Below are 24,687 nucleotides of genomic sequence, written 5' to 3'. Positions count from 1 at the left end.
CAAAATCGAAAATCCAACTGTGTCATATTTAACTGGATGTAGGTAAAGAGTACCACAATTATTCTTTGTATTACAATAGTTTACTCATTATTGAAACTACTAATTATCTTCTCAATCATTTTCTTGAGAGTTTTTAGTACAATGTCTTAAAAAGTTATTTGTTTACTTCTTCTTTCTTTTTCTTTCTTTCTTTCTTTCTTTCTTTCTTTTTCTTCCACTTCAATTTCCCCTTCTGGATATACTCTGCTTTCTGCATCCTTTCTCATCTGCAGGCATGCTTTAGGATTCTACAGAGGCTCAACCACAATTGGATACTTGTTCCCTGGCATCCTGACAAGCGTTGGGCAGACGGAGTCATCTTTTTCCAGAGCTCTCCACCTGCAATGGAGGTCACTATGTTAAATTGGGAGCATGATTTCTTAAAAGTTGAGGTTCTTTTTTTTTAGGTAAGGTTGTGTGCATCTTGCCATCCCAGATCCCGCTTTAGCAAGATTCTCATGCAAATAAACTAGATGCCATTAGGCTTACAAAGTGGCCATACGCCACATCTAGTAGATTACCAATACCAGATTATCAAATATGTTCCAAGTCCTAATGTTCAAGCTTCCAAATTTGACCAATATCAACAAATGGTGATTCTTACTATCCCCGAGGAGCTTCCGTGGTATTGGAAAATGTACGATTATTCTCATCTGCATTTTGGTGCGCTGCTAGCTCTTTCATTTCATGGTTGGGCTTAAACAGAATTTAGGTAACTTAACAAATACTTGAATGAGATTCTTATGTTTAAAATGTACTCCATAAGCAGAATATAAGATCCCCCAATTATGACTTTTTTCTTTGTTATCTTACTTGTATCTGCAGACCAGGTGATGAATGAAGACCGAAATTTCAAGCTTGGCAAGGTTGATTCCGGGACACATACGTGGTCCGCTACCAAACCCAAGAAAGCTGAAAGGTTTTAAAGGTTCCTGCAATTGATCCAGTGAAGCCTTTACCATCATGTGAACGACATAAAAGGAAAAAGAGAGATAGATTATGATGCGCTAGAACTTACATCAAATCTGGAGGGGTTGAACTTTTCGGGGTCAGGGAAAACTTCCGGGTCGTGGTGAATGGAAACTACATCCAAGTTGATAGACCAACCTTTCTTGATTTTGTATCCTGAAGTATTGGGAAAACATTTTTTCATAAATTTATACGGGTTAATTCACAAGTTTCAGTTGGAAATATCAGTGTTGGGAGGTTTTGCTCTCTCAGAGATTCCTACCATCTATCTCAAAGTCCTGAGCAGCTTTTCTTGAAAACCAAGGTAGGATTGTGGCTATGCGAAGAGTTTCATTGATCACCTGAACACAAAAGGTTGGAAGAATGCTCAGAATGTGAATTTTCAATAGGAGAAATATTTCAAGAACGAAAACATTTGACACATTGCATACTTTGGCAGTGTAAGGCATGTTGTTGACTTCGGACCAGGTGAGACTTGATCCACCATTTCTGATTTCGCAAATTTCCATGTGCTCCTCCTGCAAATGCACCAATCAAATTCCCCTATGAAGCCAATGGAGAAAAATAAAATAAAAATAATAGTCTGCTGCTAGAATTGTAGTAAATATTACCCTAAGACGGTCCAAAACAGCAGGATTTTCTCCAAGGAATTTAATGAGCCATGTGAGAGCAGCAGTTGTGGTATCATGACCTGCAACTAGAAGGGTTAGTATGTTGTCCTTCAACTGTTTATCTGTGAGTTTATTGTCGTCATCGCTTCCTTCAGCACCGTCTGTGCTATGCTTCTTTATCAGTGATTCTAGGAAATCTTGTTGGAAGCCTTCTCCACTCCTCCGCTTGGAAATGGTCGAGTCCAACATTTCATACATCCTATCCCGAGCCTGATCATCATGAAATTTGTGGAATTAGGGCATTTCCATTAAGTTCTTACCTGGATTTTTAGTTGCAGCGTTGCTATTGAATGATGTCGGGTGTGCCCTCCATTTTTTGTTGGATTCCAATATATGTATTGACCTCACCATTGTAAATTGTGAAGCTTACCTTGATACCGTGATGAAAAGCAGTCCCTGGAACTTTAATTGGCAACGAAGCAAAACAAGAAGAAATGATTTTGAAGTTGGCACGGAATTTCTCTTGCTCTTCACCATGGGGCTCTAAGCTCATAATCATGTTGCCTATGACCTTGAGTGTGAACTGCATTATTCAAAAACTCAAGTTATATATCAGAAAACAACATGGGGCCATGAATTTCAACTTTGTTGAAGTCAAATCAATACATAACTGTTGAAGCCTCCTCGAGAACCAAGACTTTTCTGCCAGGCCATGTGTCCAAAGTTTCAGTGGCCAAAGCGTTCATAAATTGGAAGTACTTCTTTAGGCCATCCATTGACAGGGGCTCGGCTATCAGCCTGCGAAGCCGCTTGTGTGCTTCCCCACTCTGTTGGAGCAAGCTTGTCGGGCCTAGCACCTGCTTCCCAGTATAGAACAGGTTCAAGCTCACCACCCCATCTTTGCCTGTCAACAAAATCTTGCTTGCTTCTCTCCCAGTCATGAAGACGGTATATCTCCCCAACACAAAACTCTTAAACACCTTTCCATACCTAACACAAAAAGACCGTGAAAATGGAAGATTAAAACCCTGGTTACTTTGAAATGTTGACGTTCAGATTGATCTCAAATTTGAATTAGGGTTTATTTGGATCAGTATTTTTTGCAAACTGAATGTTAATAATAAGAAAGTAGAAGTTAAAAGTATAATAGAAAAATAGAAGTTAAAAACATCACTCTCTTAGCTTATCTTTTACTTGTAAGCTGTAAATAGAAGTTGTACTCAACAGTTTGACACAAATTCTCTAAACTAAAAATAAAAATAAAAATTATAAGCAGGACCCATAAACTGCATCAAATGAGGCCTTAATTACCTCTGTTGCCTCTCCTTCATGAAGTTGTAAATACCGGAAGGGCTTGAAAATTCAGACAAGAATGAAAGACTCTCCCCAACAACAGGCAATCCAAGGCTACCCGGGATTACCTCCATTTCTTTGGGAGAGGTCCATGAACGCATCAAGAAGATGACTGAAACTACAAGAACCAATACCAGTGCCAAGAGCATCTGCAACATCATACTCAGCTCCATTCCCTCTCTGCCCAAACTTGGTTGAAAACACATGTATATATATCAGATGTCTCGGGATCAAAGGTATCTATAACTAGTATTGTTATATATGTCGAGTAATAAGCTTTGATCTGCATAGTATATTCCTCCTTTGTCTTTGTTGTGGACATGTTTTGGCTGCTTAGTGAGTTACTTACTGTACAGTTTTTTGAACTTTGTTGATTTGACATTGTAATAAACGAAGGCTGTCCTTGTCCTGATCAATCAACATAGGTCATTTCGTTCAACAAAAAATAAATAAATAAATAATCAACATAGGTCATTGCTTTAGGCATTTGCTAGTGACTGATTTGATTGCTTTCTGATAGTTTTTTATATGTTGTTTTTAGTTTGTGTCTGAGGAATTTTTACCTTATCTCCTTTGTTTTTCATTATGTTATTATATGGGTTGATGACATGTGGAAGATATCGAATTTGTTTACCAAATGAAAACTCTAGCTGTGGAATTAAGGATGATTCTCATCGATGATTTGCTGGCTTTGGCGGTGTCTTTGTTTTTTATTATTATTATTATTTTTTTTGGTTGCAGTATGATGAGAGGCTTATGTTCTACTAAGAGCATAATTGATGCCAAACTGCCAATTACCTAGTTTTGTTTGTGTGTGTTTTTTTTTTTTTTTTTTTCAGCTACATAGTTGTTTGCATGTGATTTGTGTTACGATCTTTGTAGATCCAACTTATGGTAACGGCATGAATTGGATTATTTTAGAATAAGACGGAATATATGAATTGATTTCATGCGTTTCATTAGATTTAAGTTTTTGACATATCAAGTTTCTAACATTTGGTATTAGAATTAGCACCACTTCACAAGTCCAAGGGGAAAAATTATTGGTGGTGTTGAATACTGATAGGTGAGTAAAGTCGTGGAAGAAAAAAAAGTTATTATCATGTTGGTGTTGATAGAGCCGGTTACCAAGAGGGTCAACCTCAAAACACTATTCTAGTATGGGATGAAATATAAAAATCGATTCCATGAGTTCTTTTAGACTTGGATATTTTTATGTATCGATCAAGTTCCTGACAATTTATAGGTCAATCATTCTAGGGATATGAGGAGTGCTCGTTTAGATCAAAGTCATCATGTCTATACATGTATGTACTCATGTCATACATCCATGAAAGATAGCACCTTCCCAAAATGAGATTTTGTAACAAACATCTTGTTATCTTCAGTATACCAAACGTGCCAGGTTGCTAAACCTTGCCATTGAATTATATTCTGTTTGGACAAATGTTTGATACTGTGATAGATAATTGTGGTCCAGTCCGCTACAGCAGAGCACATAGGTAGACCTCAGAGGGGAAAAAATGCCTCTTGATGGCTGAGAAATGACAAAAAAGGAAAATAAAAGAAAAAGAAAGTCTAATAAAAAAAAAAAACAATAAAACAAAAAGTTGATCCAAACACACCCCAAAGAGGAAACACCAACCAATGAACAGAAAACATCAGAATCAAAAAAGGAAACACTGACAAATCAACACAAAACATCAAGAATCATAGTTGGGCCATGAAAATTTGGACTACCAAGTATTATCAATTACAATAATACCCTTAAATAGTTTATATAGTTTTGGAAGATTACCTAAACACACGAGGGCATTATTGTAACCTTATATAATAAAAACAGAAGGAGAGTATATTTGAAACATAAAATGGAGTGAGTGGAAAAAACCTTGAAATAAGTTCTAAATACCTCTCATGTACTGGATATTCCAGACATTTTCTGCTTTGCAGAGCTGTTTCAGCTTGACAAAGTCCTACACACTTGACATAACACCAAATATAATATTAGGGTGTTGTTATATGTCTTTTCATCATTATTTCTCAACGACTAAAAAAAACCCCTGTGGTTAGATTACATAGTCCCTATATTGTCATCTTAATTACAGATAAAGAATACATTTCCTTAGCCATGATCTACTAAGATCATTCTAATTCAATAAGACAACATTTTTTTACCAGAAATTTCAAATATAAGTTTAAAGCTCAATAGTCATTCACTCACAATAGCTCTATAGCATGATTTCTATCCTAGGAATACGTAACCCAACATGTGTATAACTGATACAAAACACTGAATGGTAAACACTCATTCACAACCTACACCTGCAACACATATTCATATGTACAGAATGGTAAACACTGAATTGTATCGCGAACAGATTTCTGGGATATCACTGAATTCTGTGGTTGAAGTTGGAGAAGCTGGGCTGGGGCTGAGCACTTGGCATCTGGTGATTGGCCCTTGATTGAGACGTGTGAAGCTGTTGTTGGGGCTGCTGAGCTTGGTTGTTGCTGAAGTGCTGAAACATCTGCGGGTGGGAGGAGAACTGTGGCGGTAAACCTCTGTTGAAGGGGTTTCCGTTGGCGGTTGGGATTTGACCGGTTGCTATCTTAAGCCTCTGCACTTCTTCCCTCAGTGTATCATTCAGAGCTGCAGCAAGTAGCAACATAAAACAACAGTTCCTCATCTTCCATTGATTACAATATAAAGGGCAAATTATATCCATGGTCCTTGTAATTAGTCTTTTATATCAATTCAGTCTTTGTAATTTTAATTGTATCAATTTTTCACATTGTCAATTTAGTCTAATTGATAACATTGATTAATAAATTAGACAGAAATCAAACGTAAAATGGTTCATTCAAAAGGGAATGGATCATCTCAAATTAGATGTCAATCCCTCAATCACTTTGATAAGAACAAATGGACAATTTTGCCCCTTAATTTCAATCTAATTTTTAAAGGAACAATATCAATTGGACTAAATTGACACAATCAGAGCCAAAACTGACACAATAGGCAAGCCACACGACTATGGGTTTAATTTGTCCCATAAAAGAATAAGTAAAATGGGAGCAGATTTCATCAATCTTCAAACAATGTTTACTATTATCCAAGATGGCTTCATGATTTGCGAGAGACGCAACTCTTCATATTGTTTTGCATGGACTTGCCATTAATATACTCCCTCTGTCCCAAAATATTAGTCCCTTATTCTATTTTTCATTGTCTCAAAATATTAGTTCCTTTTAAAAAAATCAAGGACTAAAATAATATGAATTTCTTATTTTGTCCTTTTAAATTCATCAACAATATAAAAAGTACAATTATGACAATTGTTATTTCAAAAAAATATACTATCAAAGGGTAATTTTGAAAAATTAATATTTTTAAAGTACAATAATTGTACTATCAAAAAAAGTTAGATTCTCCAAAAAAGATTATTATTTTGTGACGGAGGGAGTACTTGATTTCACCTTTGCTCATATAAACAAGATTATTCAAGAATGTTGTCGGTTCAGGGTTCAGTACCAAAAACCATTTTTTGGATATAGCAAGTCCATCCTAAAAGACGAAAAATCATTTCTATATGGTTCTTAAGTCTATGGAAGCAGCAAATGCATTCTTGAAACAATGCATACCATCTCGAAGATGTGCTTGTTGTTCCATTGCCTGTAACCGCAGTTTGAGTTCCTTGTTCTCAACAGTCAATCCAGTAGTGTCTCTCTGCACCACATGAAACGATAAACATAAGTTTGTGTTTTTCATATTCATTTTTTCCCATGTTTTCTTACGGCTCATGAGGGAGTAACATGGTTAGGCAGTGAATTGTACAAGAAAGCCCCCTATATAATATACTTCTTTACTCTGGTTGGTTAGTGATTATATTACTCACCCAAGCTCTATAAGTACTGTAAGAAATAATGTATAGAGAAAGAGAGAGAATAAATTGTATGTATTATTATTGATTGATATATTAATGTTATGGTTACAATGATTCCTATATATAGGAGAGGGTGAGTGTGTAGTAGGTGAGGAGTAGGTGAAGTGGAGGTGGTAGTGGTGTAGTGGGTTAGGTTTAGTGGAGTAGGTGAGGTGGTAGTGGTGTAGTGGGTTAGGTTTAGTGGAGTAGGTTTAAGTGGGTGAAGGTTTAGTGGAGTAGGTAAGGTGGTAGTGGTGTAGTGGGTTAGGTTTAGTGGAGTAGGTTTAAGTGGGTGAAGTAGGTGAGGTGAGGTGGATTTTAACAGCCCCCGCAAACTCAAGGGGGATAGGAACTAACCAACTTGAGTTTGGAGAGAGTAACAAAACAAGAAAATACATAAAAATAAAAGAGGATAAGAGACACTGTATGGTCGTGTCAGACCATTGGTGAAGACACTGTATGGGGGTGTCATAACCATGTAGAGGACACTGGATGGCGGTGTCAGACCGATGTAGAAGACAGTTTATGGGGTCATGTCGGACCGTTGTAGAAGACAGTTTATGGGGTCATGTCGGACCGTTGTAGAAGACAATGTTGTGACAGTTTACGGAGTCTTGCTGGACCCTTGTAGAAACTAACCGGAATCTATGTCGGGACAGTTTACAGAGTCTTGTCGGACCCTTGTAGAAACTAACCGGAATCTATGTCGGGACAGTTTACAGAGTCTTGTCGGACCCATAAAGGAGCTAACCGGAATCAATGTCGGGACAGTTTACAGAGTCTTGTCGGACCCATTAAAAAATCGCATCCTCAAAAGGTGCGCTCAATTTTGTAAAAAGGCGTGCCATCAAAAGGCGTGCCCAATTCATCAAAAGGTGTGCCGGACATGATGGCGAGGCACGTGGGCGCCTTGGCTTGCGTGCCCGTTTGTCGGCTAGTGGCAAGAGGCGCGCGATGCGCGTGGCTGGCCCTGGCTATTTAAAACAAGGTTGAGGCGAAGGCTGTGCATACGAGTCTGAAACCTCTGAACGCTCGGAGAGCTTGTCTCTGCAAATCTTGAAACACCCGGAAACCAACCCTTCTCTGAAACACTTAGCAACTCAAAAACATGGCCTCTTCTTCCCGTCCAGTTACCCAGAACCTGCTCACGCTCTTTCCAGAACTGAACGAGCCCACAAGAGAAATAACTGGTGCGGTGGCCAGTGAACCGCAACCAAACACCTCTGGTTTTGCTCCATTGAACTTTCCGATGCGGTCTGTGGAGCAAAGAATGGCAGTGCTGTCGGATGTGGAGGCCAATCAGTATACGTTGAAGGCATGTGTGGAAAGCATGACGGCGGTCACAAACTTGTCGAACCGGCTGCAGAGTAGGGCAAATGAGGTGCAGCAGTTAAACTCCCAGCTGGCTCTGCTCCAACGCATGTATAAGGATGCGCGAGCAGAGATAAGCGTGCTAAGGGCAGAAAACAAGGAGCTGAAGCGGAAGGCCACCGTGATGTTCCGATTTGGAGGTCCACCATATGCTGCAGTGGAGGAGCAGGGAGGAGGCAACTTGCTTGGTGGTCGAGGAAGCACGGAGGCAACACCGTCAAGGACCGCCCAGGACGGAGGCAAGAAGAAAAGACCGGCGGAATAGGCGAGAAGAAAAATCCCACTGTTCCGATTTGTGTTGGTTGTGTTTTGTTTTGTTTTGTGTTTTTTTTATTTTTATTTTTTTTATTTATTTTTTTTTTTTTTTATGGTGTAAAATGCTGATCGGGGTTGATCCCCGGCATGAAGAAATAACAAGTTTGTAAAATGTTGTTTTTTTTTTTTTTTTTTTTTTTGTTTTGGGAGTGTTTTGTTGAAAAAATAAAAATAAAATGAAAGAAAACAAGGGAGAAAGAAAATAGATAAAAAATATTTATAGATGGATTATATGAAAAACATCAGTGCGATTGTTTCAAAATAAAGTGGGGTATTTAAAAAAGAGGAAAAGTGACTTGGAAAAAAATAAATAAAAATAAGTGATTTTTGAAATCAAATGGAGGAGAGAGGGACAAACCCATGTGATAAAGTGGAGAGAGAGTCGGTGAGTGGGGTGCAAAAGGTGAAGGAGAAATGATGGATTGAAAATGGTTTGGGTCAAAAGTGGACACTGTTAGTGGGGAACATGAGTGCATTGATTATTTGATATAATAATAATAATAATAAAAATAAAAAGTTAGAACAGTTGGAGAGAATGAGTGGAGTATGGTAAGGGTTTCATCCAAAGCCAAAATTCCTGCAGCGAATCACTTCGCAAATCCTAGCATGAGCTTTTTCTCTTTCCAGGCTTATTCATGAATTTCCTGGTGATTTCAAGAGCCTCTGGTGGCATTGTGGCAGAGAACACCCCAACCTGGATTTTGGGTGACAGCAACTGAGAACACCCCAACCTGGATTTTGGGTGGCAGCAACTGGAAAATATCATAGATCTGATTTTTAAAAACCTCGTGACAGCATTTCATCAGCTTCATCCAAGACAAACATTTTGATGTAAACAGGGCGAAGTGATTGTCTCCGCAACATGTCAAACACACGACCAGGAGTACCAACAACAACATGAACCCCACTGGAGAGAATGCGCTGATCTTCGCGCACACTAGTCCCTCCAACACAAGCATGAACCTTCACACTTTGCTGGGCAAGTTCAAGAGTGGGTGGAAGAACCAAAGCTTGGCACTCAACCAAGCTATAATCTAGCTGCTGCAGAATTCCAGAGCAGAATGTTGCAATGTTTCCAGTTCCAGACTGTCTCGTCATATGAGGTGAAGAATTCTTCTCCATCAGCCTCACACATGACTACAGTTGCACAAATCTTTGTTGATTTTATCAGCGGAATAGGTTGAGGTCCGGCAGGCGGCTAAGGTGAGGTTGCCGCCCGCCGGAGAAGCGAAAATACTAGGTTTTAAACCAGCTCTGATACCATGTAAGAAATAATGTATAGAGAAAGAGAGAGAATAAATTGTATGTATTATTATTGATTGATATATTAATGTTATGGTTACAATGATTCCTATATATAGGAGAGGGTGAGTGTGTAGTAGGTGAGGAGTAGGTGAAGTGGAGGTGGTAGTGGTGTAGTGGGTTAGGTTTAGTGGAGTAGGTGAGGTGGTAGTGGTGTAGTGGGTTAGGTTTAGTGGAGTAGGTGAGGTGGTAGTGGTGTAGTGGGTTAGGTTTAGTGGAGTAGGTTTAAGTGGGTGAAGGTTTAGTGGAGTAGGTAAGGTGGTAGTGGTGTAGTGGGTTAGGTTTAGTGGAGTAGGTTTAAGTGGGTGAAGTAGGTGAGGTGAGGTGGATTTTAAAGATATAAACTAAGACAAGACGAATAAAATGCAGGTATATCCTACAAGATACACACTAAAAAACAAAGAGCTAAAAACCAGATGTTCAGTTTGAGCAGCATTACAACAACATTGGATCCTTTAAATGTCAATAATTATTTGTCAAAGGATTAAAATACTAATTTCCCTGATAAAGTGATTCAATAACCTCCGATTTTCCCGATGAAGTGATTCAATAATCTCCTCTAGAAAGCAAGAAGGTGCTGTTAACAATGTTCTGTATCTCACCAATTAATGGCATATATACCCATAAGATAATAAATGAGAACGGTCTCTAACATAGGACAAAACTATCTTGTGATGAGAACAATACTAATCAAGTTTTATGGTAATTTAGGACGAAATAGCAACATACTCCACAGATTTTTCTTTATACCCGTTAATGATTAGCCAGTACAAGAAAGCTAACAACATAATGTATTTTGTCAAAAAGTAGATAAATGGCAACCAGGAGTACATGTATTGGGGCCCGTTTGGCAGAGCTTATAAGTAGCTTAAATCAGCTTTTGGCTTAAAATAAGTCATTTTGGAGTGTTTGGTTGAGCTTATGAGAGATAGATTATAACTTACATTAATTGATTTTGAGCTAAAAGTTGTAAGCTACCTCAGAGGTACTTTTTTTTTTAGCTTATGCGCGCAGCTAGTTATAGAAGGGCGAAATGACTTAAATGACCCTTCAAAAATTCATAAATTACAAAAATACCACTATATAAACTTGACAATCAAACACTGTTCACGTCCAGAGAGAGAGAGAGAGCGTGAGAGGAGATTTCCAACGGCCTGAGGGGCGATTTCCGACGACTATTCTGGCTAAGATTTCGAGCTGTTGGCGATTTCCAACAGCCTAAGAGGCGATTTTCGACGACTATTCTGGCTAAGATTTCGAGCTGTTCTCTCTCTCTCTCTCCGGCGTTGGTTTGTCACCTTGCAATCTGAACCAATGCCGTCGTCACGATTTGAACCAACACCCATCGCGATCTGAACCAACGCCGTCGTCGCGATGTTCTCTCTCTGTCTCTCTCTTTGCGGCGTTGGTTCGTCGCCATTGCGATCTAAACCAACGCCGTCGTTGTGATCTAAACCAATGTCGTCGTCACAATCTGAACCATCGCGATCTGTCTCTCTCTCTCTATCTCTCTTGTTGTTGGTCTCTCTCTCTGTGTGCGTGCCTCCGTCATCGTCCCCCATCCCCCATCGCGATCAGCCGTGCTAGGCGATCTCAAACCCTGGCGCCGGTTCATCGCAGCTATGCCTGCCGGAGCTACGGTTTCAATTTTGTGTGTGTGTGTGTGTGTGGAGGTTTTCAATATTTTTTTAATCAAAAAAATAATAATAGTAATTAAGCATTTTAGCCATGAATGAAATAAATTTTATATTAATTGAAAAAATGAAAAAAAATTATACTAATTAATTTATAATGAAATAATTTTATACTAATTGATTTATAATGAAAAAATAGAAATAATAATCTATAATGAAAAAATGAAAATAAAAATCTATAATGAAAAAATGAAAATAAGCCATTTATAATGAAATAATTTTATACTAATGGATTTATAATGAAAAAATGAAAATAAGCCATTAATTGACATTAATTAATTTAGAATGAAAAAATTAAAATTTTTTATACTAATTGATTTATATTGAAAAATTGAAAATAATAATTTATGTAATACTAATTATATTAACTTTTATTAATGAAATAATTTTTTTTTAAATTAAAACTAAAAAAAAATGACAATATAATCATTTTTATATTATACAAGGGCAAAAAGGACAATTATACATCAAAAAGTTATTTTATAACTTATCAACCAAACACTATTCTGCTGCTTAAATTCATAATCTCATACCTGCACCAAACAGGTTAAAAGCTTATGTTCACATCTATAAGTTATAATCTGTTAAACTATAATCTATAATCACTTTTCCACAGTTCTACCAAACGGGGGCATTATCCTGTTGACCAGGCCATACATGAAATTGGTCTGTAAACCATGAGGTGTGCCAAAATACTTCAAAACATAAGATCAAAAAATGAACAAAGCAAGATAAAGGACCCAGTAGACACCGCCTTATATAGTTGAAACCAAACCGATATATAGAACATGACAAAGTGTATTGCATCTGGATAGATGCAGGATGGGGGATGCACCTAGTTGCAAGATAAACTCAAGCAAACAAGGTCTTAAATTCCCACTACTTGAGGTTCAACATAAATGACCAACCTGTATGAGCCATTGTGGTTTGTCTCATCACTTTGAATCACCTATTCGGCCTTTCCCTTCTTTTTGCACAATCAACTCTAATCTTATTACTCATGCTCTATGTTACATGAACTTGGATACAAATATTGGGTGTTGTGCATGTTCAAACGTCAAACCTTCGTAAACCTAAGTCTTGAGACATTAGGATAGGTATCCAAAAGTTGGATATAGGTATAGAGATATGTCATGAACACATATATATTGCATAGGTTATAACAATTTTTTTTTTTTTGGGGGGTATCAACAAAATTTCATTAAAAAAGAAAAGTGAAAGAGGACAAGAAGTCCTCATACAAAGAAAAAGCAAGAGAAAGAGCAAAACAAAAGCACAAAACTCCTACTCCTAGGAATGGCAAACAGCAGCCCAATCCCTAGAGATCAAGAACAAAGGAACTCCTTTAAAATGAGGGGATACAAATGCCCAAAATGAAGCCAAATATTCCGCACTATCCCACACAACCTCTACACTTGCTTCCTTGTCATCAAATATTCTAGCATTTCTCTCTAACCATATAGCCCAAAAAATAGCAAAAACAATGCTTGTCCACATTGTTTTGGCTCTCTTGGTTCTCCCAAACCCTTTAAACCTAATAAAAAACATTTAAATGCAGTCCCGCGGAGCAACCCACTGCTCCTCACATAAACCGAAAAGACGCTACCATAATACATAAGCCACCGGACAATGAAAGAATAGATGATCTGCTACCTCCAAGTTTCTCTTGCACATCACACACCATTGAGGGCAAAGAGAGTGATTACGCCTTCTCCTTTGGAAAACATCATTAGTTGTGACACCCTTTTGAGCCAAACACTACATGAAAAACTTCACTTTATAAGGGACAACCGCTTTCCAAATTTTTTTATGAGAAGGAAACAAGGGAACAGAGGAATTATTAATGAGCTTATCAAAAAAAGATTTGCATGAAAAGACCCCTGAGGAAACAAGATTCCACACCCTAATATCACAAGAGGAAGAAAGAGAGACCTTCTCGAGTGCTACCAACAAAGATGCTAACTCCACCACCTCCCTATCATTCAAGTTTCTGATGAGATCAAAATTCCAAGAGATGGGTGCCATAGAAGAGCATGCCACCGACGCCATTGAAACATTTCAAGAACAAACCAACCAGTAAAGAAAAGGAAAAGATCTATCAAACGAGATATCCCCTAACCAAACATCCTCCCAAAAACGGATGGTCACCCCATTCCCCACTCTCAATGAAAATAAATTAGACACAAGTGGACACAAACGAGAAATGGATTCCCACGGTGAACAACAATTGCCTTTATTAACCACATTAGAATCTCTACCATTTGGTTGAACTCCATACTTGCTTTTAACAACTGAACACCATAGCGATTCACTTTCAATAGAAAATCTCCACAACCACTTACCCAAGAGAGCAATATTTCGAGCAACGATATTCCCAATAGCCAAGCCAACTTTTTCCCTAGGAAGAGAAACAGTCTCCCACCAAACCAAATGAACCCCTTTGCCCTCTTCACACCCTTCCCAAAGAAAATCTTTCATCATTTTTTCAATTTTCCTCACAATACTAACCAGAATTTTGAAAAGGGACAAAAAATAAATAGGAACAGATCCTAATACGGATTGTACCAAAATATATCCCCCCCCCCCCCCACACCAAAGACAACAAAGCTCGCTTCCATCCCTCCAATCTTTTTCCAATTTTGACAAGAACAGGCTCCCAAAAGGACGCAAATCTAGGATCTTCTCCCAACAGAAGCCCCAAGTATTTGAGAGGAAAGGAATCAATGGAACATTCCAACATATCCGCCACCCTATGCACATAGCTATCTTCCAAATTAATACCCACGACACATTGCTAATATTGACCTTGAGGTTTGACACAATTTCGAAAATTCTCAGAATCTTTAGCAAACTCCCAACCTTATTTTCCTCCCTTGATGAGAAGAAAATAGTATCATCCGCAAATTGTAAATGAGTAACTCCAATCCTAGCCCTTTCCACCACAAACCCTTCAATGACACCCTTATCCTTAGCTAAATTAATAATCCTACCCAACACATCAGTAACTAAAATAAACAAAAATGGTGATAAAGGATCACATTGCCTTCGACCCCTACATGCCTGAAAAGAATCCCCAGCCTTGCCATTCACAATGACCGACATATTACATTATTAGATAAGATGTTGTCAATTATGTAAAAATGTACTTGAAATTAAATATTATTTAGGAAAAATACAAAATTCTCTTCCATCCATGTGAAAAGCTAGAAATATTTCTTCACTAGTGAATGAATTTCTTCCTCTTCATACATTATAATAAATTAGAAAATTCAAGTGTCTAAATTGGGTACGGGTGTTGTGGACACATATCTCATACCCTTACTCTTGTCATATCTGACGGACACAAGTACTTTAGGGGAAATAGAATATAGTCCTGAAAAGCGGTTGCGGTGGCGGTGGCGGTGGCGGTGGCGATGGCGGTGGCGCGGTTGCGGTTGCTGGGTGTAAAGGCCTTAGCGTAACGGTTGCGGTAACCGAAACCGTGAATTTTTTTATTTTTCGCACAATTTGAAAAAAACTTACCGATTCTCATATTTTTTTTTCATGATCATATTTATTGGGTTTAAAATAAATATTAATCAATTTTTGTAAATTTTTAAGTATGATCCAATATATTTCATATTTTTAAATCACTATAAACTGAGTTTTTTAAATTTTATTTTAATAATTAATAATTTTATATTATATAAAAAATCAATCACTAACTATTATATATAAAATAAACAATGGCAAAAGTAAGAGAATAAATAAGAACCTAAATATATATATATATATATATATACACACAACAAAGCCAAATAGATGATGATCACACTTATTATTATTATTATTATTATTATTATTTTCAAACAAAATATAGATAGACACACACAAACAAAATCATTGAGTGATAGCAATTGAATAGAATAGCATAGGTCTTACAGCTTCAACAAATTAAAAACATGTTCTTCATCTTCCCTCTTCTCTCTCTCTATCTCTTCCTCCTCCATTTTCTCTCTTTATCTTCCCTCTTCTCTCTATCCCTCTTCCCCCATTTTCAGCTTTTTTTTATGTGTTTTTTCGAAAGAAACAGTTTGGAACCGTTACGTAACAGGCCGTTACAGCTGTTACGGCACCGTTACGACCGCTACGGTAGCCGCTACGGCCGACACACTTTTGAATCTCAATCACACTGCAAAAACGGCAGTAACGGGTGGCAGTAACCACCAAAACGTCGTTACGTAACGGTTGCGGCCGCTTTTTAAAACCTTGAATCCATGTCTACTTTGTTCATCACATACTTCTACAGGAACTTACCAAAAAGTGAAGAATGCAAGTACCGAATGCAGCTTGAAACCATGATTTATGTAGATGACGAGAGAAAAAGAAAAAGTTTTCGTAATCAAGAATCCCACATTTAGGACACCTATCACTAATTCAGTATAGCTTGGTAGTATTTCTAAAACTTTAGATGTCATTTTGATGCAAAGTTTTCCAATGCAATAAAAATAGGACTCTTTTTGTTTGGTACATTGGATGGGAAGGGGGGAATTGAATGACCACCTAGTGAGGTTCACGGATTCTGATTAAGGTTGATATCAAACATCAAACAACAAATTAAACCATGATTCTGACTTTTAGTCGCAACATTGGAAGTCAGCATTTCTCACAGCCCTGCTAAATTTCAATGAAATGAGTTTTGCAATTTGACAAGAAGTTAAAGTTCCAATCCACTTACCCAAAAAAAAAAAAAAAAAAAAAAAAAGTTCCAATCCGATGCATAGAACTTACAAAACTATGTCACTTTCTAAATACCAAAGTTTGAAAGAGTAAGTGAAAAAAGGACTAGCAATAACCTAAATGTTCAAAATAAATATATCTTATATGATGAATTTGATGTACGTAACAACTTCTGTTGCTCCAAACGCAGAATGAGTATATGATAATTAGTGAGTTTAGACTATGCAGAACAGAACCTAAAGGCCGGGAACATGAAACTCTGTAACAAGCAGAGTACCAACATAATCAAATCAACTACCTGGCTGTGCATTATCAAGTTCCAACTGATATCCACGAGATCTTTGAGGCGCAAGTAACTTCGGTAATACCTTAAATGAATTATGATCTATATTTACCTATCACGTAACCATCATCTCTCAGTCTATGGGTCAAACGTTGAAATCTATTTTATTCCAAGATCTCAAACCCCCCATGCCTCCAAACCCCCTTCTCCCAAAATAGAAGTTTCAAGACATTTATATTTGATTATACACACATTACATAATATGGTATCAATAAATGAGATTCATTATTTTACAGTTCACGCTATGGTAAAAGCAAAGATGAGAAAAGCTAAAACAAAACAAACACACAAGAACTTACGTGGTTTGGCAATATGCCAACGTCCAAGGGTGAAGAATGACGAACATATAGGTTAAAATGAGCAGGCGTTCTCTCTCTCTCTCTCTCTCCCAACCATCTTACCGAAACTCACAACAACATTATAAACCCTAGAACCTCAAAATAACCCAACATACACAATAATCCGAAACTAGAAAACCTCTGGGTCAAATCCGAGGCACACCCACAACAGGTCAGATAGCTTATCGTTATTTTTCAATCCAAAGGAGACAAAAAAGAAAGCCAATGCTGACATGATGAACTCTAATGCTTACACTATTAATTCGTGAAGTCAATGTAAACCACTCACACAAAAGCAGTAGGAAGCACACAACCACAAGGTTCATTACTTTTATTTGAACCTGGTTCTGCTTCAAATCAACATATCTGTATATTACTTATATAAATTCTGAAGTTGTAAAAATTAAAGCAATGTAAAGGGCCAAAATACCTGGAGCATCGTGACCTGTGCAGATAAGGTAGTTGCTTCTGTCTGAAGGGTCTGCACTTTCCTCTCCAGCTCACCCGTATACCTTATTTTACGCTCCTTTGATCGTGCTGCAGATTGTCTATTTGCAAGAATCCTACAAAAATCAACAAAACCAAACAAAGGAATAAGAAAATACAAGAAATCAAAGCCATGAATCCCCCATTAGGATTTGGAGTGGCTGCTGTGTTGGGGGCGCTGTCAGCCAAATGGACCCATTTCAAGGCCCATTTTGATGATCCAAACTGTTCATAAGTACATCAAAAAGAACATACCTGCAAACAATCAAATTAATCGGATACCGTTGACCCTTTCATCACTCACATTTGTATTCAGCAGCCACCCCAAATCCCATTAATTGTTGTGGTTTGTAGGCAATCAAAACTTAACTAAGACAGAGAATGGTCCAAGTCCCAATTAAATGCTGTTTTCCCCAAATTTTAGGGATAAAATTACTGGGTTTTCTCAGGAACCAAACAAAGAGTAGAAAAAATTCCCAGATTCGAAGAAGAAATTTATTCTGTGTCCACCAACCAAAGCTATTCAATGAATGAATGAAAAAAAAAAAAAAAAAAAAAAAAAAAAAAAAAAAAACTCAAATCACAGAAATTGATTGATAGGAAAGAAAATGGTCAAACCAATTTGAGAGAGAGAGAAAGAGAGAATGAACCTCTTAGCTCTCTTGGGATCGAGCAAAGCGAGCTCAGCGAGTCGATCAGGCGCCATAGCCTTCTTCAATCCATCCATCGACGAATCCCCTTCAAACGACGACGTGGAACCGTCCATCGAGTTACTATGCCTGTGACGGTGCCCCCCCGCCGGCGGCTTCCCCCCAAATCTATCCGTCTCTCCGCCACCGCCGGAGCTGAACTCCAGCCCCTCAAAGAAGTCTGTGCCGAGGGACAAGCTGCGGAGGTGGTTGGCCGCGGCGGCAGTGGTGGGCTTGGAGTTGTCTAGGACGGTGGAGGAGGAGTCATAGAAGGAGGTATCGACGGCCATGGCGGTGGTGGTCTCGGTGTCGGAGGAGAGAGAAGGGAAGTCGAGGGAGGCGAGGTTGAAGTCGTCGTCGTCGAGGAGGATGTCGTCGGGGAACCGGAAGAAGGTCTCTGACTGGGCGCGGCGGTGGTGGGAGCGGCGGGTTGGGGTGTCCGCCATCTGATCGATGTCGGTGAGGCCGGAGTGTACAGCGGCGATGGACTTTCCGGCGAACTTCGTGTCCATCTTCTTTTGTGGTGAGCGTGTGTGTGCGCGCTGCAATAATTAATCTGTGGAAGTAGGAGAGAGAGAGAGAGAGAGAGAGAGAGAAAAGAGGTGTTTTGTAGTAATTTGATTGTTCAATAATAAAACGGGAAATGCTCCGGTGTATATCCAGTGTGCCATACATGGCACAAAATTAGGCTACTTTTTCCGAATTTATATTAGTGATTTTATAAAAATATGTAAGTTAAATATAAATTTGTAAAATTTATAAAATTTTATATGATTTTGTAAAGAGTGCTGCTATTAGCACCTATCAAAATTTTTTAGACCTCCCATATTTTTGAGCCCCAACCCTAAACCCTAAATTTTAATAATATTTTTTTGAACACCTCACTTATTACCAAATCTACTCATATTCATAATATTTTCACAATGAAATGCACACCCACCTAATTTTTCATCCCTCTCCTTCCCTGACTCTCCTTCGACAAATCAAAACTCACTCCTTTCATCCTCATCTCCTAAATCCACCTCATCACTGCTCTGTCATCACTCCTCTCTCTCTCTGCGACCCTCTCTCTACTTTTCAGTACCTCTAGAGCTTAATCTGAACCAAGAAGATCACAACAATCGAAACCGAAACCGACAAAATCGATAGAACCCACCATTTTTCACACAAAGATTTGTAATCATTTTGGTTTTTGGTGGTTGAAGTGAAGAGAATGATTGAGAATAATGAGTGGAAAATGAAGAAGAAAAAACAGAGTTGGAATATTTCTCTTCCAATTGTGTCTTTTCTTGTTTCTTTAATTGTGATTTGGTGAGCACAGAGGTGTTCTTCTCTTTGCAAGAGCTTGAGAAATAAGAGGTGACCTGGGCTTTGAGAGATTTCCATTAATGGGTGGTTTTGAATTGTGGAGATTAGTTTGTGGGGTTGGTGTTCTTCATTGATTGGGATTTCGACGACGTGAGTCTCTTTCGAATTTGCCATTGATTGGGAAATTCAGATGAGAAAGTGAAGATTGATGCAAATTGTAGGAATAGAAAACAATGTATTTATATGGAAAACTAATCTCCACAATATTTTTACAATGAAATGCACACCCACCCAATTTGTTCACCACTGTGTAGTCGAAAAAATGTATTTTGTTCAGAATTGTTTTGTCGAACAATAATGATCCTGTCAGCACTGTATGTTCGAACAAAATTTGTTCATCATTGTGTAACTTGAATCCATTCCAATTCACAACTTAAAATAACATGAATTAAATCCATTCAAAATACATAACTTAAATCCATTCCAATTCACTCTTTTACATTCTAAGTTAGTTTAACAAAGAAAATTACATAACTGACTATCTGCATTAATGTTCGGAACCTATGTATTGAACGAAAAGATTATGTTCAGTACTGTATTACCGAACATAATTCTAACAGTCAGCAAACCAGTACCGAACAGCTCGAACGAAACAAGAACAACCGAAAACGACCGAGAATGTTAATACAAGACATATAAACTTATTAATGGAACGTCATTCTCACTAGAATTGTTGTCCTTGTCCTTCATTGCTCTACACAGTGAAATAAGTGATGAAATATACGTTATACTTGAAGCAAAACTTTCAAGTTCAATAGCGTTGATGATGGTGATGAAGATGACACATTCAGGATTTAAGATGATTATGAAAAATAATAGATTTAGGGTTTATATTAGTTGGTTATGAAAAGTAATAGGTTTAGGGTTTACAAACATGGAATACGTATAGTTAGAGTTGGAAGTGGGGGTGGGGGTGGGTGTCCAATATTATAGAGTATTAGTTCTTATTAATAGGTAGGTGTTCCATTTAATAATATTTTTTAATGTAATTTTACCTTAGAGTATAATTGTAATTAAAAAAATTATAAAATGGGGGGTCCAAAGAATTTTGACAAGTGCTAATAGCAGCACTCATTTGTAAATTTATGTTTTTTTATCAGAAGAAATTTCCATTGAGGTAAGCCAAATGGTACATCCCTAAGAGTCTATTCAACAGATAAAACTTATACTAAGGCTAAGTTTGGTATCTTAAAAAAAAGTCAAAAAGTCACTATCCTATTTAAATCACATCGTCTTATTTAAGTCACATCATCTCTCTACCACATCACTTCAAACCCAACCCATATTTCATAAAAAATCAAAAATTACACTTATTTAGAACATCTCAAACAACCCCTAAACAAGCAAAAATTAGTACAAGAAGCACAAATGTGAAAACTATGAAAAAATCCAGACACATATCTCGTGGTTGTGTTTGTGCTCGTATTGCAAAGCAGAAGCCGATCATAAGAGTTTGACAATAGAGTATTTCTGAGATAAATTATAAATTCCAACCACAACAACAATGGACTCTAAGGAACACAACCAAAAACCAAAATAAACAAGAAAAACTCAACCTTAGTCCCGATAGCAACCACAACCAACAATAAAATGGCAGTGGCGGATTTGGTAGCAGAAAGCCAAAAGAGGCTGATTTGGAGGCCGTGAAATGACAAATCTGGAGATGCAATGGCAGCGGCGCCAAAGTGAGATAGAAGAAGAGAGAGAAGGCTGCTCTAATTAAGGTGGCTCCGATGGAGTCCATTGCTAGGTAAGGCGAAGCGGTGGGAGAGAGGAGAGACAAGTAAAAGATTCCACTATAAAAAGGAAGAAAACATCATAAGGAGGGAGAAGTTGAGAAGACAAGCTTCTAAGAATTATTGAACCAAAAAATTAAAGAGGACAAGGGGATAGAAGAAAAAGAGAAGATGCCGACAGCTGGCGCTTCCCTTCTCCACCCCAAGCAGCGCCCAAACTCAAAAACCCTAGAAGAAATGAGTAAAGAGAGAAGCTCTCAAACTCTTGTCCTAATCTTCTTATTCCAAGTGAATTTATGTTTAATTTATACATATTTGTGAGATCACTTATAAAAATTTAAAATTTTTACATAATTTTAAGGTTGCATATGGTGTACATTACACATCGAAGCATTTTCATCATAATGGAAAATTATTCAATACTCCTCGAAAATGTTAACAAATATTATGTTGACAAATAAAATTACATAGAAAAATGTTAACAAATGTCCTATGACACTTGTTAATATTGAAAATGTGAGAAAATTTATCTTGAAAAAATATAAATAGATTATAAAATTTTGAGGATTTGTATACTTTTTAATCTTTTTTTTTTAATACTTGATATTGATGGACATCCAAGGGGGCCAGACTATGGCTCAGGGCCCAGCTCACGGCCTAGGTGTTAAAGCCCAATAACTTTGAGAAACCAATGCTCACTCAAGACCAATAGCATCCAAACACTTGTCCGGTAGGAAATCAGCCACGTGAAGTAGACAAAGATATTGCAAAGTTATTGCACCCACATTTCAGCCATTTAATGAGGCCACTGTAACATTAAATGCGGCAAGACCTCTCACGTCAGAGTATGCAGAATCACCATGAATGATGTTAATTAGGCCATAGACTTTCGGCCAACAAGACAGCTTAGAATGGATAAGGAAATGATGAGCAAATGATATAAGGAAGCTTTCGAAATACGTTAGAGGTTAAGTCTTTACCCCCTTGTTTCTCTCTTTCTCCAAAATCAATCTATCCTGATGTAACTTGATCGTCGGAGTGTCCGTCAGAGATCAATTTCCCTCTTTAGACCTTTTTGCAGGCACGCTTCGAGAACACCAAGGCCAACAGACATGTTGAAAGCGTGGATTAGTCCGACCCATCTTCCATTGAAGTTATTGCATTATCAATACTAATGAAAGTACATTTAATAATGTATTAACTTATTTTGATTTTAGTAAATTGAATGTTTGTTTCAATAACGACTCGAATTTGATTGTAAAAATAATACTTGCTTATTATTTAATAAATTCTAAAACTCATTAAATATAATAAAATATCATTAATTATTTTTTGACCCAAGATAAAAATGAGCCTAATTGATACATAAGGTATATGAAAATATGTATAACAAAAAAATAAATATACATTTTATTATAAAAGAGATAAAAACATTTTTTATCAATCAATCAATGATTTTGGGAAAAAAATAATGATTTTGGGATTAGCCCAATGGGTATGTTTGGTTTGAATTTTTAGAGTGATTTTGGAAAAAAATTTCTTAAAAATTTGTTTGGTTTGTAAATTTTTCAAAACAATTTTCAAAATCGCTCTCTCTCTTACCTATCAATCAATCATTTTTTTTCTCACACACATTTACTCAATTATAACAAAATATCAAATCATTCCAAACTCTAAAACTCCAAAACTACTTTCAAAATACACAATCAAACAAACCAAAAAAAAATTCTAAACTCTCTCCCCAAAATATTTTTAAAAACTATCCTCCCAAAACCAAACCAAGCATACCCGATCATTTTTCATCCATAATAACAATATGATTGATGATAAAAGTGTAAAGTATTATGAAACAATTTAAAATTTAAGAGAATTAAAGGTATCGTTTGGCATGCAATACTTTTATCTTAAAAGTCAAAAAGTTATTAAAAAAATAAAAAAGCATATAACTTATACCAAAAAGTCAAAGATTTTATTTTATTTTCTACTTTTTGCACATCTTTTCGTAAATAATCAAAAAATTATTTTAAACATACTAGTTTATTTTACCTCATATTTTAGTCAAAAAGTTACTAAAGTAACATATTTTCGAACGAAGTCTAAGTATGATTATATTAAAGGGCACTTGGCCAAAAGTTTAATTTCAAATTTTTTTGATCAATAACCTCGTGGTCTATTCTTCCAAGATCAAAAAATAAAATAATTTAAAAAAATTATATCACCCTTTTTTTTTGGGATCACGATTATCTATTTGTCTATCTATTTTTATCATTTATTTGTTTAAATATTATTTGTTTGTCTACGTATCTATTTATATGTCATTTTTCTATTTACCTAATTTATCTATTTGTCTATATTACCACTACCGCCACTAATAAAGACTTTTTCGGTGCCAATGGTGGTTATCGTGATCTAGAGGCAATGGGGTTAAAATGAAAAAAAAAATCTTTCAAAAAATAATTATTCTTTCTCACCAAATAATTTTATAAATTATGTTTTTCTCTATAAAAGATCAATTACTAGAAAAAATGGCATATCTTACACAATAAATGGGTTTATTAAAATTTATTTTATTTTATTTTAAATTTGAGAGAATTTTAGCCTAATTTACCAGAAGAATATTTGAGAGGGTCAACGTGTTTGTCTATCGAGTTGATCTCACCATTGTGCATTACGCAACCACCATGTGGCAGTTGCCTTTGTTTGGCTTATATTTTATATTTATTACTAATACTAATAATAAAATTAATAATTTTTATAAACTTTTGTTATTGACTAACGTGGTATCATAGCGTATTATTAAAAAATGAATCATAATTTTTACTATATGACAATTAGTAAAAAAATAAATTTATATAATATTATTTTATATTTTTAAAATTTTATTTTAAACATTGTTATTTGCATTTTGAGTAATGCTAGAAAATCTTTACTCGCACGGATGTGATAAGTAATTAGATCTTAATTAATTAACTGATTTCTAAACCAATCAATAATTAACATGTAATAATTCAAGTCATTGAAAATTAATTTAAGAGTGATATTTCAATAGTTTTACAAGATTTTCTTACATTATACTTGTTTGTACTTCAGATTGTGTTTTACTAAAAAAAAATACATCTATAAAATGTAAAAGCAAAAATCAGAGCCCGGTCATAAAAATAAATAAATAAATGTAAAAGCAAAAATAGAAGTGTTAATAAATTCCGTTAAATTAAGTTATTATTTCTTCAATTAATTCTTGCCAGCTTTAAGTTGGCAGTACACAGCGTTGGATTTATTGTCCTTAAATTTCTCTTTTTTTTCTTAGTACACTCTTAGACCATCTCTAACGGTGCATCAAACCTGGTATCAAATTCAAAATTTGATGAAAAAGTCACTTTTTTGAGCTCTAACGGTTTCACCAAATCGATATCAAATAGAGAATTCAGCAA

General features: G+C 36.4%; 2 protein-coding genes across 2 annotated transcripts; both read right to left on the bottom strand.

The window, feature by feature from the left end:
• Positions 1 to 5: 5 nt before the first annotated feature.
• Positions 6 to 4,956, bottom strand: LOC114320212 (abscisic acid 8'-hydroxylase 3). The gene is made up of 9 exons (XM_028267327.2): positions 2,931 to 4,956; positions 2,291 to 2,609; positions 2,050 to 2,202; positions 1,620 to 1,889; positions 1,440 to 1,526; positions 1,271 to 1,349; positions 1,058 to 1,164; positions 853 to 971; positions 6 to 378 (listed from the first exon to the last, which is right to left on the bottom strand). The coding sequence occupies exons 1-9, from the start codon at positions 3,176 to 3,178 to the stop codon at positions 288 to 290; spliced, it is 1,473 nt and encodes a 490-aa protein (XP_028123128.2). The 5' UTR covers positions 3,179 to 4,956; the 3' UTR covers positions 6 to 287.
• LOC114320214 (transcription factor VIP1) lies at positions 4,804 to 18,893 on the bottom strand. The gene is made up of 4 exons (XM_028267329.2): positions 18,114 to 18,893; positions 17,408 to 17,540; positions 6,615 to 6,699; positions 4,804 to 5,622 (listed from the first exon to the last, which is right to left on the bottom strand). Exons 1-4 carry the CDS (start codon positions 18,662 to 18,664, stop codon positions 5,363 to 5,365), a joined length of 1,029 nt encoding a protein of 342 aa, XP_028123130.1. The 5' UTR covers positions 18,665 to 18,893; the 3' UTR covers positions 4,804 to 5,362.
• Positions 18,894 to 24,687: the final 5,794 nt, after the last annotated feature.

The sequence above is a fragment of the Camellia sinensis genome, chromosome 6 (assembly GCF_055761805.1).
Source record: "Camellia sinensis isolate YWXY chromosome 6, ASM5576180v1, whole genome shotgun sequence".
In the NCBI taxonomy this organism is placed as follows: Eukaryota; Viridiplantae; Streptophyta; class Magnoliopsida; order Ericales; family Theaceae; genus Camellia; species Camellia sinensis.
Note: the sequence above shows the minus strand (reverse complement) of the source record. Positions and strands in the feature narration are given on the sequence as shown.